The sequence below is a fragment of the Girardinichthys multiradiatus genome, chromosome 18, assembly GCF_021462225.1.
Source record: "Girardinichthys multiradiatus isolate DD_20200921_A chromosome 18, DD_fGirMul_XY1, whole genome shotgun sequence".
NCBI lineage: Eukaryota > Metazoa > Chordata > Actinopteri > Cyprinodontiformes > Goodeidae > Girardinichthys > Girardinichthys multiradiatus.
The window spans coordinates 34,492,518-34,509,802 of record NC_061810.1 but is presented as its reverse complement, the minus strand read 5'-3'; the positions used below and the strand labels follow the sequence as shown (position 1 = coordinate 34,509,802).

Genomic DNA, 17,285 nt, shown 5'->3' with positions numbered 1-17,285 from the left:
ACAAATTTGAAGATATGTTATTTTGTTAATGTAAAGCAAACAACAAATAGGACAAAATAACAGAAAAAAATCAAGGTGCATAACTGTTCACCCCCTAAAGTCAGTACTTTGTAGAGCCACCTGCTGACTTGGGGTCTGCAGGAGGGCAGAAGAGTTGAATTTAGTCTCTCCAGCTGCTGTGTAGATATCTTTATGTTCTGTTTGGGTCCAAATGTTTAGTGCGTTCAGTTTTTTCTATCATCTGTTACGTTTTTCCAACTGTTACGTCACCGTATTTGCTGTGAAACAGCTAAAAAACCTCATGGACTACCAGCTGATCAATTCGCGTATCTGCCATATTTACTTGTCACTGCGATTTTGTAGTCCAAACTCAAGTATGCCTTCGCTGAAGGAGGATAAGTTCGGTTCCGTTGTTGGGTGTATTAACCCACACAATTCATTTAACCGTCCCCCAGCATTAGAACCTCTTCAAAGTGCCTGGTTACATTTTATTTTTCATGGAAATGATCCCACATCAGTGGGGAAATTCCTATTTCCCCACTTCAAAGACGAGTACCTTCAGCAACCTCCGCCTGGATCAAGGATTTCTGAAAGACTTCATCTGATTAAGGGATCAGTTCCGTCTGTCTATGGAAACGACAGACACAGGAAAGCGGAAAGCTGCACATAACGCTAACAAACCTTATTTTAGACATGAATTTATTGTGTTAATATGGCCATTGTTTTGATAGCAGTAGCATCGTGCCTTCTGCTTATGTTGGTGCAGTGTGCTGCTTTCAGCTCCGTGAAGACAGAACCGTACTGCGTGTTTTGAATATTATTATTACATAAACAGTTTTGCATTGTTTTTGCCGTTTTTGTCTTGTTTCTGTGGCGCTAGATAATTGTTATTAAACTACAAAAATGGCGGAATGGGTTAAAGTGCAGCGTTCTTTGACCTGGAAGGGGCGGGGTGTAAAGTGCCTCAACAGCATCTAAAGAGGCAACGCCAAAACGAGTTGCTCTCAGACGCACCTCAGAACAGAGTTAAAAGAGGAGCATGTGGAGCTACAATAACAAGGAATTCAGACCAAAGCATTGCAGTTCCACTTCATATAGACCACAACTGAATGATTTAAGTGTGAAAAGGAAGGATTCAAAAGTATATGTCCCCTTTAAACCTATCGAGTGTTGCTTTGGCAGTGTGCTTCAGGTCATTGTCTTGCTGGGAGGTGAACCTATGTCCCCGTCTTGAATCACAGGCAGGCAACTCCTTCAGGGTTACCTTTGGTCTCTGTGCCGCCTCTCTGATCAATCCCCTCCTGGCCCGGTTTTTGTGGGCGCGTCTCTTTTGGCATGTTTGTTGTGGTACCATGTGCTTTCCATTTGAAGATGATGGATTTGATGGTGATCCAGGGGAACCAAAGATGTAGATTTTTTTTTGTGACCCCGCCCTGACTCTCAACAACTTTGTTCCTGACTTGTTTCGAGCTCCTTGGTCTTCATGGTGTGGTGCCTCTTGCGTAGTGGTGTTGCAGCCTCTGGGGCCTTTCAGAAAAGGTGTGTTTATACTGAGATTGTGTGACACTTAGATTGCACACAGGTGGACTTCATTTCACATATTTTGTGACCGTTGGAGGTAATGGTTGCACCAGAACTTGTTTCTTCATAACTAACGGGGCGGATACATACGCACAAGCAAATGTTGTTTTTATTCTTTTTTGTTTAAATGTTTTTTTTCCCTCATTCCAAAATTTACTTACAGGTTGGAATGTAATAAAATAGGTAAAAAGCCAAGGGGTGGGGGGTATTTTGCAAGACACTGTGTATCTAAATGAATGAATTCCTTTTAGGTGCTTAACTTCCATTTTCAATAAGAAAATACACGTGGATTTCCCTCAAATTAAAAGTTGATGCATTAAACACAAAGATATGCAGCACCAATTGCATGGCAGCCTCCTTGATGTTTTCACAAAATGTTTTATTTTAAGAAATTCAGACTGGATTAATTTACAATCAAATTTTTTTTTTTTTTGCACAAACAAAATAAAACAGAATCAAACTATTCAATAAAGATTGAGCTTAAAACAGTATTAAATATAAAAATACCTTGGACATATCATTTGTTCCCTGAACAAAGACAACACTAACATGTAAAAACAGCAGTAACTGTTGTCCATGGGTTAACATCCAACCGAACGAACAAACAGCAGCAGCCAAATAAAGCAGATTCCTTCAATATTTCTGTAAACTGGAAAATCAATGCAATAAAAAACAAGACTACAACATGTTTCATCCCCTGAGTTTCAAAGCCTTTTTATGTCTGAATGAGGTTAGTGTTAGGGGGCTTAATAAACAATGATCTAAAAACGGTCAGCCAGTGGCTGGAAATAAGTGAAAAAAGAGTTCTGATCCTGTCTGAATAACTACGGATCAAAACACTCTTGTAAAATTAGCTGGAGCTGCTTGGATCAAAATATAAAGAAACTATTGTTGGATTAAAAGTTTTACTCTCGTTTCTATAACTAACAGCCATTTCTCATATTATAGTACCTAGCTATCATTGCTTCCCTGTACCCGGGTTATAAAACCATAAACTATCCGTCAGTACCATGAATTTCACACTACACCTGATCACTTGTCCTCTTCTACATCTCCTTGCAAGAAGAACGTGTCTCATCTGTGTGGACAATCAAATTCCTACTGTTAAAGGAAAACATCTTCACCTCTTTGTGATCCCTCACGTGACTTTTATACAGTTTTAATTATCTAAATGTTTTACACACACTTTCCATCATCAAGCCTGCGTCCGGTCACCGTATGTACAGTATTTTTAGGGCTCATGAAGTGTGTTCAACGTAAGAGTTCCCATCTGCGTGGGTCCTCATGTGGCGCAACAAATGGTCCCTTCTACTCACGGACTTTCCGCACGTGCTGCAGGAGAAAGGCTTCACACCTGTGTGGACTGGCTCGTGTCTTTTCAGCTTCGATGACTGGTTGAAATGTTTTCCACAAGTCTTACAGATGAACGGCCTCACGCTCCTGTGGCTCTTCATGTGACACAAAAAGGTACGATGCCTTCGGAAATATTTTCCACATTGTTCGCAAGAATAGGGCTTTTTGGCTGGGTGGATCACCGTCTGGTTGCTCAGAGACGCCGAGGGGATAAATGCCTCTCCAAAGTCACTGCGCACAGGAGCATTCTCACCATGGTGGGTTCTTATGTGGCCCAACATATGGTCCCTTCGACTGAAGGATTTCCCACACATGCCGCAGGTAAAAGGCTTCTCACCTGTGTGGAGTCTTGCATGTCTTTTCAGGATGTAGGATTTAGTGAAGCGTTTTCCACACGTGTTACAAACGAAGGGCTTCTCCCCCTTGTGAATCAACAGGCTACTGTGTTGGCTGAACATTTTTCCACAGGGCCTCTCACCTGTGTGGATTCTCATGTGGTGGATCAGTTGGCAGTTCTGATTAAAGGATTTCTTACAAATGCCACATGAGAATGTGTTTTTACTCATGTGGGTCGCCACATGTCTGATCAGTTTGGATTTAAACTGAAAGGTTTTTCCACAAAAGCCACATTTAAAAGGCTTTTTTAATGCATCACCCATAAAGTCCGCCCAGTCCATATTAATATTGTACTGTCTCACTTCTGGCTTCAGTTCAGCATCATTAGTGTATTGTTCTGATTCAGTGTTCCCTCCTTCGTCACAACTAGGAGTCGGCATGAACTCCACCTGTGGTGCAGGCTGCTCTTCCTCCTGAGAGCTGCAGTATTCCTCCTGTTCCTCTTTGATTTGGAGAGGTTCTGGCTCCTCCTGGTCCTGATCAGAGTTCCTCTCCTGGTCACAGAGCAGCTGGTCAGTAGGAGCTTCCTCCCCCATACAGACATGATGCTGTGGGAAGTCTGTAGAGAAAAAGAGACAGAGCAAATGACTGAGGGAGGAGAGGCTTGTAGAAATGAACAGTTTCCAATATAGAATAGTATCAATATAAGGAGGAAAAAAATTTATATTTCAATCTTTCCAGGACTTTGGTTCGGAAATCCCACGATAGTTCTGACTAAAGCGTTTCATTCTGAGCAGGAAATGGTCTGCGGATAACTGGTGTCACATTTCTAGGGAAAACCAGCCTTATTCTGGTCCACTGTAGAGTCGCCAGTAACAATTATAGTATGTATGAAAGTATGAATTACATGTAGGAACTGTCTCTCCAAGCATGGCACAAATAAATAACATACAACTCTTGTTTTTCATGTATCTATAACTAAAACATTCTGAATATGATGGGATAGAACTAGGGGTGCAACCCGAACTCGGGACTGCTGCAGCTTGCAGGAACTCTGTACACACAGTACTTTAGAGAAAAACTGTTGTAACGTCTGTCTAGAACTTTAGGAAACCAAAAATGATGAAATCATGAGAATTATGCTTGCACTAAAAATATCAAAGTTACAGAATCATTGAGGGTTTAGTTCAGTCTTCCCACCTTCCTCACAACCAGTAAACAGTATGTTTCCATTTGTCTCCTCCTTTAGCTCTGGATCTTCTTCCTCCTGGGAGCTATAGAGTTCCTCTTCTTCCTGTTTAATCTGTAGAGGCTGCAGTTCCTCCTGGTCCTGCCTGGGGCTCGTCTCCTGGTTACAGAACAGCTGTTCAGCAGAAACTTCCTCCACCATACACCATTGCTGTGGGAGGTCTGCGAAACAAAATTGACAATGAGGAGTACAACAGTGAGGAGAGAATAAAGAATGTAGAGTGAAGTCTATTGTTGATCTGACTGAGGACTGGAGATAATACGGGTTACATTGTAATACAGGGCTATGATAAAATATCTAAACCCTTACAGATTTATTTAGTTGTGGCTTTGTCACATTTAATTGCTTCAGAAGATTAAAAACCTTTTTGTATCCGTCACAAAATAGTACAAAAAGCTATTTTGAAATAATAGCCCCTTTTCCATCGAAAGCACCAGGATTAGTTTTACCCGGGTAAAAGAGAGGCCAGAACCATTTATTTAAATCAGCTGAATGACGAATGGAGACGTTGTGGAGAAAACTGCTATACGTCATTCCAGCAGATTACTCCTTTACTCCGTTTAAAAGTTAATTTTTTATGTTTCAACTGATAAATAATAGATGGTGATCAGCTTTAGAGTTATACAGTTGATTTAAATCTGCCATTATTTCTTAAGTTGGATTGAATCCATAAGCAGGAATGTTTAAATCCTTATTTTACATTTTATTTTTACAAACCTGCAACTGGCTAGAGTTGTTGCTTTACAACTGCATGATTTAACTACTAAACACTGATTAATACACTAGGTAAACTAATATCAGATAACTACAGAACACGGTTTAGTAAAAAATTTATTTATTAGAATAAAAAAACTGATAATTAGTCCAGGATTACATGGAATTGTTACCCTGCCTGACTAATCATGAGTAAATATTTATATAATGTGGAAGATGTGTAGACAGTGGAGTAGAGGATAACAGGGTCACTGGGAACTGTTGTATCTCCTCCTGCAGAGCTGTCTGCATAAAACTATGAAAAATAAAAAATATTAAAGAGTTCATACTCCACTAAGTTAGGTTTACACGAAGAGTCTTAGGGAAATGTGTATTTTTTTTATGTACATGGAAAATTTTAAGTGTTCTGATCATCAGCACTGCATTAAAATATTTGCTTCACATAACTGTGGCGAAATAGTTAATAATTAATGCCAACAATAACTAAAATCTCACAAGTTTCCGGCAAAAAATATTCCGTTTTATTTTCTGGTTCTTGCGGTTATTGACCACATGCCTGCTAAACGCTTTATATTCAGTTTTCAGCTGCCACAAACATATAACAAGTACCAGGAAATCCCAAAGTGCCGGCCAAAATCAGGCAGCGGTTTGTGGGGAAGTCCCCATTCAGCCGCCCAGTTAGCTTAGCTTAGATAATAGCAGCCAGACCAGCCTGTAAGCAGAGGTACGCTGCGACGAAAACTCAGAAAAAAACATTTAAATGTAGGCTCATTCTTGATCAGATGAAGTTTTGAGGGCTACTATCTCTCTTAAAAACATCTTTAAACTACTTTTTGTGAGAACTTAATGGTATAAAAACAATTCATTTGTATAGTAACCTGCCATTACTGAAGCTGCTGGTGCCATGCCTCACTGCACACAACTCCGCTCCTTTAACAAATGCCGGGGAAAGCTGAAAAGACCATCGTCAGATCAGGACCATTTCCCCGAGAAAGTAAAGCCTCGGTAAAGTGAAATTATGTGACATGGGCTTTACAAAGCCTGAGGCTTTATACAGGCAATGGAAAAGGGGCTACAGGTTTTACTTGTTAAAAGAGGAAAAATCTATCTAAATGAACCTAGCCATGTGTAAAAAAAGTACTTTAATTTCTTTATAAATCAATATTTAACAATGATTTACTACATTGTTTAGACTGATGGTTCTTAATCCTGGTCCTCTGGACCCACTGTCCTTCAAGCTCTAGGTGTTTCCCTGCTGCCAACACCTGAGTTAAATAAATTGGTGACTGAAAGGATTTTGCGGTGCTCGATGGCATTCTGAGGTACTTCAATCATTTGGATCAGGTGTGCAGGAGCAAAGACATATCTAAAACCTAAATGGAAGTGGGCCCTGAGGACCAGGATTGAGAACCACTGGTTTAGACAACTGAGTTCACAATCTACAACCAGGCCTGATTACATTAGACCTGTAGGATCAATAAATCACTTTTCTATAACTTGGAGCTGGAAACTACCAGTAGCTTTTTCTGCTAAGCTGCATGGGCAGCTTATGTCCTTATGTCAATGCCTTATTTCCCAAACAAAACGGATTTAAATGTTTAACAAATTTCTCAAACATCTTAAGAAACATAGAAAAGGTCTACATATTTCCCCCTGTCTGTCACATCGGTTTATAGAAAACTTCAGATAACAGCAGAAAGCAGTGAAGTGACAGATGATTTCATCCTCTCTTCTAAATGCTGTTGAAGAAGCACATTTTGTTCTCATGATGGAGACGATAGAAGTTCATGGATGACAAAGGACTGACTGTTTCACACATAGCTGTTAAAGTTCATTATTTTATGCACATTTCCTATTACTACAGATAGAAAACAATGTTACTTGGAGTTTTTTACTCATCTGGTTAGTTTGAATCTCTGATGGAGTTAAAAGTCATTTTCATTCAGCATGTTTGAATAAAAATTAATCATATGTTTAGAAAATTTATTCTTAAAAGTTTAGTGTCATAAAAAAGGAACAATACTACATTTAGTGTTCATGTAAATGGCCTTATACCGATGCCTCCTTCAAGTTTAAGAAACTACTTGAATAGTAAAAAAAACACAATTTTATTCCCCTCTGTTTAAGGATAAATATTTCACCCAACTATGGAGAAATGAAGTTATGTAATGATAGAAAAATATTCCTCTATGAGTTTATATTTTAGATCATTTACTGTATATTTGGTTAACTAAAATAAATTTGACTAAAACTATCACAACATTAAAATGCCAGGAGATATCTGAAATTTGACAAAATGAAATAACATTTTAGTCAAAGACAGTGGTTAAACTAAATTAAAATGTAATGTCAATATAAACACCAGTATATAACAGTCACAATGTTTTTTCGGTTCTGTATTTGTTTATGTTTAATCAGATGTTTTTGATGTCTGAGTTCCCGTTTCTGGTCTTTTATTTCCTAGGTTCTGTTCTGATTGACTGGGTGGTTTTATTGTATTTTTTAGATCTGTTGTTCTCCCCGTGTTCTGGTTCCCTGGGTGTGTTTTACAGTTCGTTTCTTCATCTTGCTCCTCCATGTCCTCATTTGTCTCTTGCTGCTTCACCTGCTCCCGCTGCCTCCATGTCTCCACATCTCACCTGTTCCCTGTTTTCCTGATCACCTGCCCTATTGTTTCATGTTCACCTCGTCCCTATTTAGGTCTGTCTTGTCCTTTGTTCCACGCGGTGTCGTCATGTCTTTTGGTCACGTCTCGTTGATGCCTCTTTGGAGATACCCTTATATTGGATCCTGTTTTCAATGCCAGTGACTGGATTGTCTTGTCGCCCTGCACTCGCCTGCAAGTAGCAGACTCTCTTTATTAAAGGAGTTTTCCCACTGATCCCACTCTGCTTCCTCCGTACTTGTCTGCCTCTGGTCCACCACAAAAACCGCTATGACAATAACAAATTTAAAGGTGATTTCTTCATTGTTAAAATGCCACACCAAATATTTATGAAACATTTCGAGCAATATTTTGGGGAGGTATACTTTATGTTGGAAGAGTAACCGCTAGAAATAATTTTCTTTAATAAGATGAATAATGTTGTGAAAAAAAAAATCGAAAGTATTTTGCATTTATGGGCCTTATATTTTTAATTCCACATAAAATCCACCTTAAAATTGTGTTTCAAATTTTATTTGAAAAACAATGTAAGAGGAATGCCTTACAGTTACTTGGCAGGATATTCTCTCTCCCTCTTAGTGGTGAAAATATATTCTTTGGCAATAAACGTAACATTTAGGCTGAATAAAACGACTGTTACCAGTCAATTAACTGGGAACGTTAATTGAGTGGTAACAATTCATGGGAATAAATGTATCTACATTTTTCAAATGAAGCAGATTTAGGGTTCCCATCTTTTCACGTTTTAAAGAAAAATTAGTCATACAAAACCTGCAACCGTTTTTAAATCGTTTTTCGTTAACAAGGTTCATTTAAATTTATTGATATTAACCTGAAAATTATATGCTTTATAATGTGGTTCAAGTTTGGAAAGTTAACATTGCTGAAGTATACTTTGATGACTATATATATATATATATATATATATATATGTATATATATATATATATATATATATATTGGTCCGATGTGGAAAAATTAAAACGTTAAAGCTCTTATTTTGAAATCGGGTCAAAGCTAAAGCCCGCGTGATCTCATTCATAAAATAAGGTAGCCTGGCGTCCTTGGGCTGGCTGCTAAGATTTAATTATTTAATTACAACATTATAAATTATTTCTAATAAAGTTCAGTTAGTCTTCACGTCCATACCGATTCTGCGCAGCTCTATTTGGGGTTTCCAGTAGCCATCCAGCAGTCTGATCTTTTCCTCGCATCGGATGATGTTTTTCTCAAACTCTGTGAAAATTTCCTCCGCAGCAGCAGTTAGTCTTTCTCTTATAAACTCTCTGAGGTGCTGAGATGAAGACATTGTTAAAGAACTGAAATATTGAGCTAAACGCGAGAGGGGGGGGGGGCGTCTCCCACACAATAACAATGAATAGTGCTGCACAACTGAGCGCCTGCGCAGATTCTTCTTCTTCTGTTGTTTTCAATCGCGGTTAGCAAGCAAGGAAACGGTGTAATATCGCCACATCAGTGGTATGGAGTAGAGGGTGACACGGGAGTGGATTTTCTCTCCTGTCCCATCCCGCTCCCACAGAAAAATGTCTTGTCCCATCCCAATCCCAGGCCAGCATAACGAAAAAAATCCTGTCCCGTCCCACTCCTGGTAAATTGACTCCCACTCCCATCCCGCTCCCATTCAGAACGACTCCCACTCCTGTGACTCTACCATTTCTGTTTTCTTCCTTTAGTCTTTTGGCAATTTCTTTCTTTGAAGGACCAGTAAGGTCCCTGTTTTTAGTTGTAGTAAAGGCCAGTTAAAGTAAAAAGAATAATAATGAAGAAATAATAAAATATCAAACAAGGAAACAGACCATGCCTATTTTAGCTGAATAAACAAAATGTACATAGTTGTATTTTACTCATTTATTAAGTGATTGTTTCCTTTGAACAATGACATTACTTTTATGTTTCAAGTTGCTGAAACGAAAGACAAATGCGTGTGTGTCTGCTCCAGCACACCTGATTCAAATTCTGACATGATCTTTTATACAGGCATCAAGAATGGAGGGTCAAACTGGACAAATTAATACAATAAAATCATCATAAAATAAATAAATGTTGTTAATGTCCCATAAGTGAAGTAAATGTAACATGAAAGAAATTTAACATTAAATGTGCCATTAAATTAAAGGTACCATTTATTTATTTAATACATCATTAGAAACAATAAATGTACCATTATATCATGAAATGGACTATAATGCAATTAAATGTGCCACTGAATAATTAAGTATAACTTTAAAGACATGACGTAATTAGTGGTACACTTAATATTTAATGATGTATTAAATAAATTGTACATTTAATGGTACATTCAATTTTTTTCTATTTCACAACATATTTATTTAATATCTTCCCTTAATGAAGCCTTTCTACGGAGTCCGTGAGGGGACATGGGGAATTTTTTCTCTTTTTGCGTTCTCACGCAATAATCTTTGCGTTATTTCGCAATACTTTGTGGGATAGTTTCCAAATCAGATAACTGCAAAAATGAAACAAACACTACACCCGTTTTGAGATTTATTGAGTTTTATTTTGAAATTGGCCTTAAATAAAATGATCTTCAATCAGACTAAAAGACAGTTATTATCCACATGCTGTCAAACTACTGAACTCTGAACAATAATACTGCACAAAACCACATCTGTGACACTTTGTTTGCTTATTACTGCTGCATGATGTGTACTTTTTTTTGTACACCATTAGTGTTTTTGTTTTTATCGTGATTTGAACGGTTCTTCTTATCCTAAGCATTTCATCGCATTGTTTACTGCGTGTTAACCTGCATATGACAAATAAACCATATCAATGACAAATCAGTGCTGTTTGTTTTATGAGCAGTTTGTCATCTGTGCTGCTGTTCCAAAATGTCGAACGCAAAAGTATTGCGTGGGGACGCAAAAAACAAAAATTCCCCCATGTCCCCTCGCGGGCTCCGTACCTTTCCCCTCTACAGTGGCAAAGGCTCTTAAATCTTTAGTGCACATGGAGCAGTTTTGTTGGTCAGATGAGAGTTGACACATGATGGTACTTTTGGTTTGACGAATGAAGAGATGCAGGACTGATTTAATCCAGAATCTGCCTTACAAGTGTCTCTTAATCACTGGTGTACTTGATTACGACTAAACACGTTTTATAAGCAGCATACTGCGTGTTAACAGCGCTACATTCAACTCTCCTGAAGTTCGGTAATATTTGCGATTTTCCTGTCAGCTCTATGAGTTTAATAGATAAATCTTTACTTCTGACTTTACGTTGCAAATCCAATTTCACCACGTCCAGTTCTACACCTGCGTTTGCTCCCTCCATTCTGAACGCAGGTGGAAAACATCGAGCAGAAGCACTGTTGGCTTGTGGGTTGTGTAGTTCGTTTGACTTGCATTATAGTATAGGCATTTTGGAAAAAAACTACACAATGGCGGCGTGGATCCAAGTTTTTTTTTCTTAAAGTTTATAACAAAGTCTCAGTTTTACATTTCCAAGGACAATTGATCCTAGTTTATTTTTCTCTCCTATTGGTTAGCTCCCGCCTGCTCCCGTTCATTTTTTATCCTGTACCGTCCCAATCACGTGATCTTTACTGATGCTGTCTCCCGTCCCGCGGGTTTCCCGTGGGAATCCCGTGACCCGTGGGACTCCCGAAAAAATTTCACCCTCTAGTATGGAGTGCGAGCTGCAACTCAGTAAAAGTGTTAATCGGTCAGTCACTTAAGTCTGTTTCACGTAGTGAAATATAGTAATTTATTTGCCAAACTGACAGATTTCCACCTCAGATTTTTTATATTTCACTTAAGGGTATTGTATTTTACAGCTATTACTGAATGTAGTCGGTCTCACATGAAAAATGCTTATAATGGGCCCAAATTGTTTTGGTCGAGCCCCATCAGTTTTTGGCTTCAGAGCTCTTTCAGTCCCAGCATGGCCCATGTCATTGTAAAAATGCTTCAGAACTAGTGATTTGAAGCTGCTTGGCAACACTAACTGCCATTTTTCTGCGATTTTTCGATATAAGATTCCATCTTCGACCTGCAGCTTTGTCCATTCCTGCAACATTTTCTTTGCAGTGCCTTTCACTGCTCTTTTCATGTCCTCTGTGAGATTTTACCCTGACTAGTTTCATTTTTAGAATGTCACCAATGACAGGATCTATTCTCTGAGCCTTCTGTAGTTCGGCCAGATCAATGGATTGAATAAGGTGGCCACCATCTGGTTCAAGTCGTTCACCTTGTGCTAGCATCAAGGCAGCAATCCATGCAACATCATCACGCTGACCTGCTCCACAGCCCTCCCATACAGCAACAACAGTTTCTCTAGAGAGCTCCCTGGTGCATCCAGCCACATATCTGTCAATGTCCAAGGGGCGTCTAGATAATGTGTCTGCATCCATATTCACTTTGCCAGGTCTGTAGCGAATGTTGAACCTGAAGTCCGACAATTCTCCCGCCCACCTGTAGCCAATGGCATTTAACTTAGCAGTAGTCATGACATATGTTAATGGATTGTTGTCTGTTTAGATGGTAAATGATGGGGCATAAAACAAGTAATCCTGGAATTTCTCACAGGCAGCCCACTTAAGCGCGAGAAACTCCAACTTGCCTGAGTGGAGTCGATAGTTCTTTTCGGCAGGTGTGAATGTCTTCGAGCCATAGCCTATCACTCTGAGTTTCCCATTTTGTCTTTGATAGAGGATAGCACCCAGCCCTTTATCTGAGGCATCCATATGAAGCACAAAAGGGAACTCAAAGTCAGGGTAGGCCAGAATGGGGGGATTTGCCAGCATATCTATGATCTTACACAAGACATCTTGGTGCTCCTCAGTCCACATGACAGGTGTTTTGGAAGGTAACTGTGCCCCTTTTTGTTTTTGCCTGCCAGGCTGCACCTGGGAATACTCCTCTTTACTTTTCCTGGGTTGCACGAGCTCATAAATGGTTTTTGCTATCCTCGAAAAAATCTTGGGATATATGAGCAAAAGTAACTCAGGAAGCCAGAAATTCTCTGCACATCACCAACTGTAGCAAGTGTCTCATTTTTCAGGGCATACACTGCCTCGAGATCTTTTGGGTCAGTGCGTACTCCCTTGGCAAAGACTAAATGACCCACATATCTCACCTCTCGCTTGAACAGGTCACATTTGGTGGGACGGAGTTTAACTCCATGTCTATGCAGTGCTCTTAGGACCTTTCTCAGTCCTTCGATGTGATCCTCAAATGTCTTGTAACATAAAATATCGTCTAAATAAGGGATGCAACACTCGTCCCGAAGGGGTACCAACATTTCTTCCATACTGCGTTGAAAAGAGGCAGGGGCGTTGGTCAGTCCGAATGGAATCCGCACCCATTCGTAGAGGCCCCATGGGGTGATGAAAGCAGTAAGATGATGCGATCCCGCGGCTATAAACCCTGGTGGTAAGCTTTCCCCTGGTCGAGTATGGAGAACCAGCTGTAACCTCCCAAAGTATCTATGAGATCTTGAATTCGAGGCCAGGGGTGATGGTCTGGGACTGTGCGTTGGTTAAGGAGAAGATAATCAATGCACAACCTAAGAGATCCATCCTTCTTTCTGACACAGACTATGGGTGCAGAGTAAGGAGAACGTGACTTCACGATCCATTCTCTTGCCCGGAGATCTTTGATGTACTCCTTAACCTCTTTACAGAGAGGCTTTGGAATGGAGGAGTATGATCTTTGGATATCATCTTTGAGTCTAATTGTCATCTCTAAGCTCGGGATGCACCCCAAGTCATTTTCATGTGCAAATGCTCCTGATTCTTCCTTCAACATTTTCTTAACAACCTTCTGATGATCCTCCGTCAGGTGAGTGACATCAACTGGAGGTTCCCATTCAAACTTCACTGTTTGACTATTGTTCTGGTGTGCAAGTGATGGCCCATTTAGCTCATGGTGGTTTGGTGTGTCAGTCTGTATGACACCTATCACTGTTTCAATGGTACCCAATGTTGTTTCATGGATCAGGGTCACATCATGTTTATTGTGGTTAGCAATTGGGATCTGAACAAATGGGGATTTTGATTCATATACAGCCAAAAGACTACTTCCCACAACTGTTGTAATGTGGGATTGTTTTCATTCGGTTCAAATAGCACGAGTTGGCTGGATACGTCGAGTGAAGGGGGCACTTTGCATTTGACATGTTTAATCTGGCCAGCTAGAATTACCACCTTCTGTAGTCCCACTTTTAGCAACCTTTGGCAGTCTGCATTTTCATTGGTGAGCCTGGTCTGTATCAAATTAACCAGTCCAGTGACTTTGTCATCCTGGAGGCCCATTGCCTGACGGAGGAGGTTAACTATACTAGGTATGAGATTTGGGTTCTCTTCTGGCCCCAATATCAGCTGTTCAATAACATTGAACCCATTGAGGGGACAGTCCAATGGCACCCGACTCACTAAGAATGGTACCTGTACTGTTAAGTTGGGATCACAGTTCTTCTCTGGGAGGCTAACCATCACACCCACATAGCCATCGTAAGGCAGCGGCTCCCCATTCACAGCTAGCACACTGAGGGCTTTACCTCTGACTAGTTCAGACAGAGGTCGAATTTTATGATCAGGGAGAAATGTTTTTACCCAGCGATGGTCTAAAAGACTCACTTGGGCACCTGTGTCAAGCAAACAGTCCACTGCATAACTGTGAATGTAACACTTGATTTTACATTTCTTTCCTACCAGCTGAGCAACTCTGTCTCCTGTGTCAATCTCTCTGTTTTGCAGTGATGGACTCACCAAGTTACTCTTAACATGGGCAAGTTCTTCTGTGTGCATGTTTGATGGGTTTGTGCATGGCTGCCTGCGTTCACTGAATGAGGGTGCATTAGCAGAGAACTGATAACTGCTTTTTCTTTGTCCCTTCATAAGACATCCAACTGCCCGATGACCCGTCTCACCACAGATGAAGAAGTGATTGCAAGAGTTGGCACATCTCTCAATACAGTTGGGGCAACTTGGTTGTCTTATTGTGTTCCTGGCTTTATGCTTTGGGTACATACATTGGCAAGTAGGCTCCAGTGTCTGTTTAGCTGTAAGACACTCCACTACTTTTGTTAGATTTTCCAACTTCTCACTTAGTTCTTCTGTGACTTTATTTTTGCTTTTTCCTTTCTAGTCATTTTTCTCAACGTCTCTTTCAGTCTCAAGTTGGGCAGTGTGAGCGTGAGTTACCTTTTGACGAGCAAAATGTCCCAGTCTTCTTTGTCGCTCACCCTCCTCACTTGACACTTTGTTAACTCTTCTTATTCGAGCCTCATCTGAAACAGTATAGTCAGATAGCAGTGGTTTAAGTTCACTTCGAATATCACAGTACTTCGGGAGAAGGCCCTGGTGAATAGTACGCAGAAATACATTCTGAATTGTTCGTGGCTCATATTCAATGTCCAGGTTATCTTGTTTAGAAGCAAAAATTACCTTCCGTTTCAGTCCAATCAACCTGTAAAGAAACTGTTGGGGGGTCTCATGTTCATGTTGCTTTGTGCTCATCAACTCCTGAAATAACTCACTCCCACTCTTTTCACTCAAGTGTGATCGTAGCAGGCTCTTTAGTTCTCTGGCAGTCAGATCATCTTTGCTGATCAGCATATCCTTAAATTGTCCTGGTTTGATGATACGAAGTACACCTTGAATGATTTCTCCCTCTGTGTGCTTGGCCTGCAGCCCCTCATCAATAAGCCTGCACAGTCCATGATAACTGATGTCAGAGGTGTTGTCCCCTATTTGACCCCCATGTACTTTAAACTCCTTCTGCTGCAGGAATGGTAAGTCTTTCAGGGAAACCATCTGATCAGGCTTGGAGTGGTGAGAATCATTGGTGGAGACGTGTGTGGCTACCTGTGTATCTCTGATCTGAGGGGTGTGCACAATATTACTGGGTTTTAACTCAGCTAGTTTTCTGCCCAGTGCCTCATAGTTGGCATTTAACTTATCAAACTCAGCAACACTTGTATCATCAGAACTACAGGGCAATGAGGCGGTATTAACAGTCGTGCCCTGCTGTGAGGCTACAGTGGGAGGAAGTGTCTTTAAAGCAACAATCCCAGGCTCTGATACCTGGTCAAATACTTCAGAAACACGACTATCAATAAGATCCAAAATTATGTCTTGAAGACACAGTAAATGAGACAATCCCTGGTCTTCTGATTCAACCAGGGTTTTACAACTCAGATAGCAATATATATAGTCAAAACAATTCTCTTCCTCATCCTGTGTAATGTTCGCCGTGTCCAGGTCTAGGACTGGTGTGATATTTGTGGCAACCTGAAAGTTCTTCTGCTGTAAACTGCTGGAGACTTTTCTTTATCTTCCATGTGAGAGTTTTCCTTTCAGCAGTTGCCATCTTGTGTCCTTTGGCCAGCGATTCCTAACAGCACGGTTTGCTTGAGCAAGCAGCACGTCCCTCCTGTAGCCGCGGTCCCTTCACAATCTGTAGACCTGTGGCTCCGTCAGCTGCACGTCTGTTGCTCGCCCTCGTCTGTGATGTCAGCCTTGGGTTCCTTGGTTATGGGATCAGCATCATCTCTCGCAGCATACCAATCCCCGTACAGACCACCAAAAGTATGTTACAGGCCTCAAAGGAGATCTGCGTTTTAGCCAGGTTAATACCCCGTATTTTGCAGGAAAAAGCACAGACGACACGTTAGATGCGGTCAGTCGGCAGGCAGGCTCTGCTCTGATTTATTACCAGAAAAATCATAATAATAAACAATGCACCTTAATCTTACTTCAGTTTCACAATACTTAATGCCTCTTAACATTTTCCCAAATTCCAAGTTACTTCTTGGTTCATTCTTTTATACAGAAATTACTATGGTTCCATTTAGAGTTGACTTTCACTTAAGTTTGGAGCGTTTCTTTCACTCTAATAATGTACAACGTAAGAATACGTAATATAAATGCACTACATTCAGTGCTATGATTTACCTGCTCCTCTAAACCAATTACTGAACAACTCTTAACAACATATAAATCATCTGATTACAGCAAACACATTCACAGCTTTAATACATAAAAATATTAACTCAATATTACCCAAAAACTCCTAGACTCTTGCCTGTATTATGATACTCACATTAAATCAAAAATTCTAAAAGTAACACATGTTGTGGAGCCATATTTAAACTAAATGAAACATGCTAGGGTCCGCCATCTTTACCAATACACGCTAATAGTAAATCACACTCGCTAATACAGGACACAATAAGTCTCCTTTTCTAATTTAACAACTTATCTTCAGGAATAGAAGTCAGCACATTCGGAACTAAAGGTGTTCTTCAACCATTCGGAGTGATTTGGGACCAATATACCAATGCTGCTAACCTGTATTTAGACGACACGTTAGATGCGGTCTGTCGGCAGTCAGGCTCTGCTCT

General features: G+C 40.2%; 1 protein-coding gene across 3 annotated transcripts; it reads right to left on the bottom strand.

The window, feature by feature from the left end:
* Window positions 1-1,939: 1,939 nt before the first annotated feature.
* LOC124883641 (zinc finger protein OZF-like) lies at window positions 1,940-17,285 on the bottom strand. Of its 3 annotated transcripts, XM_047390820.1 has the most exons (4): window positions 17,233-17,285; window positions 15,085-15,170; window positions 4,471-4,680; window positions 1,940-3,889 (listed from the first exon to the last, which is right to left on the bottom strand). In XM_047390820.1, the coding sequence occupies exons 3-4, from the start codon at window positions 4,658-4,660 to the stop codon at window positions 2,820-2,822; spliced, it is 1,260 nt and encodes a 419-aa protein (XP_047246776.1). In that variant the 5' UTR covers window positions 4,661-4,680; window positions 15,085-15,170; window positions 17,233-17,285; the 3' UTR covers window positions 1,940-2,819. The 3 variants fall into 3 exon arrangements, with proteins under 3 accessions (XP_047246776.1, XP_047246777.1, XP_047246775.1); XM_047390821.1 differs by lacking the exon at window positions 17,233-17,285 and having other exon boundaries at window positions 15,085-15,589; XM_047390819.1 differs by lacking the exons at window positions 15,085-15,170; window positions 17,233-17,285 and adding an exon at window positions 9,048-9,285.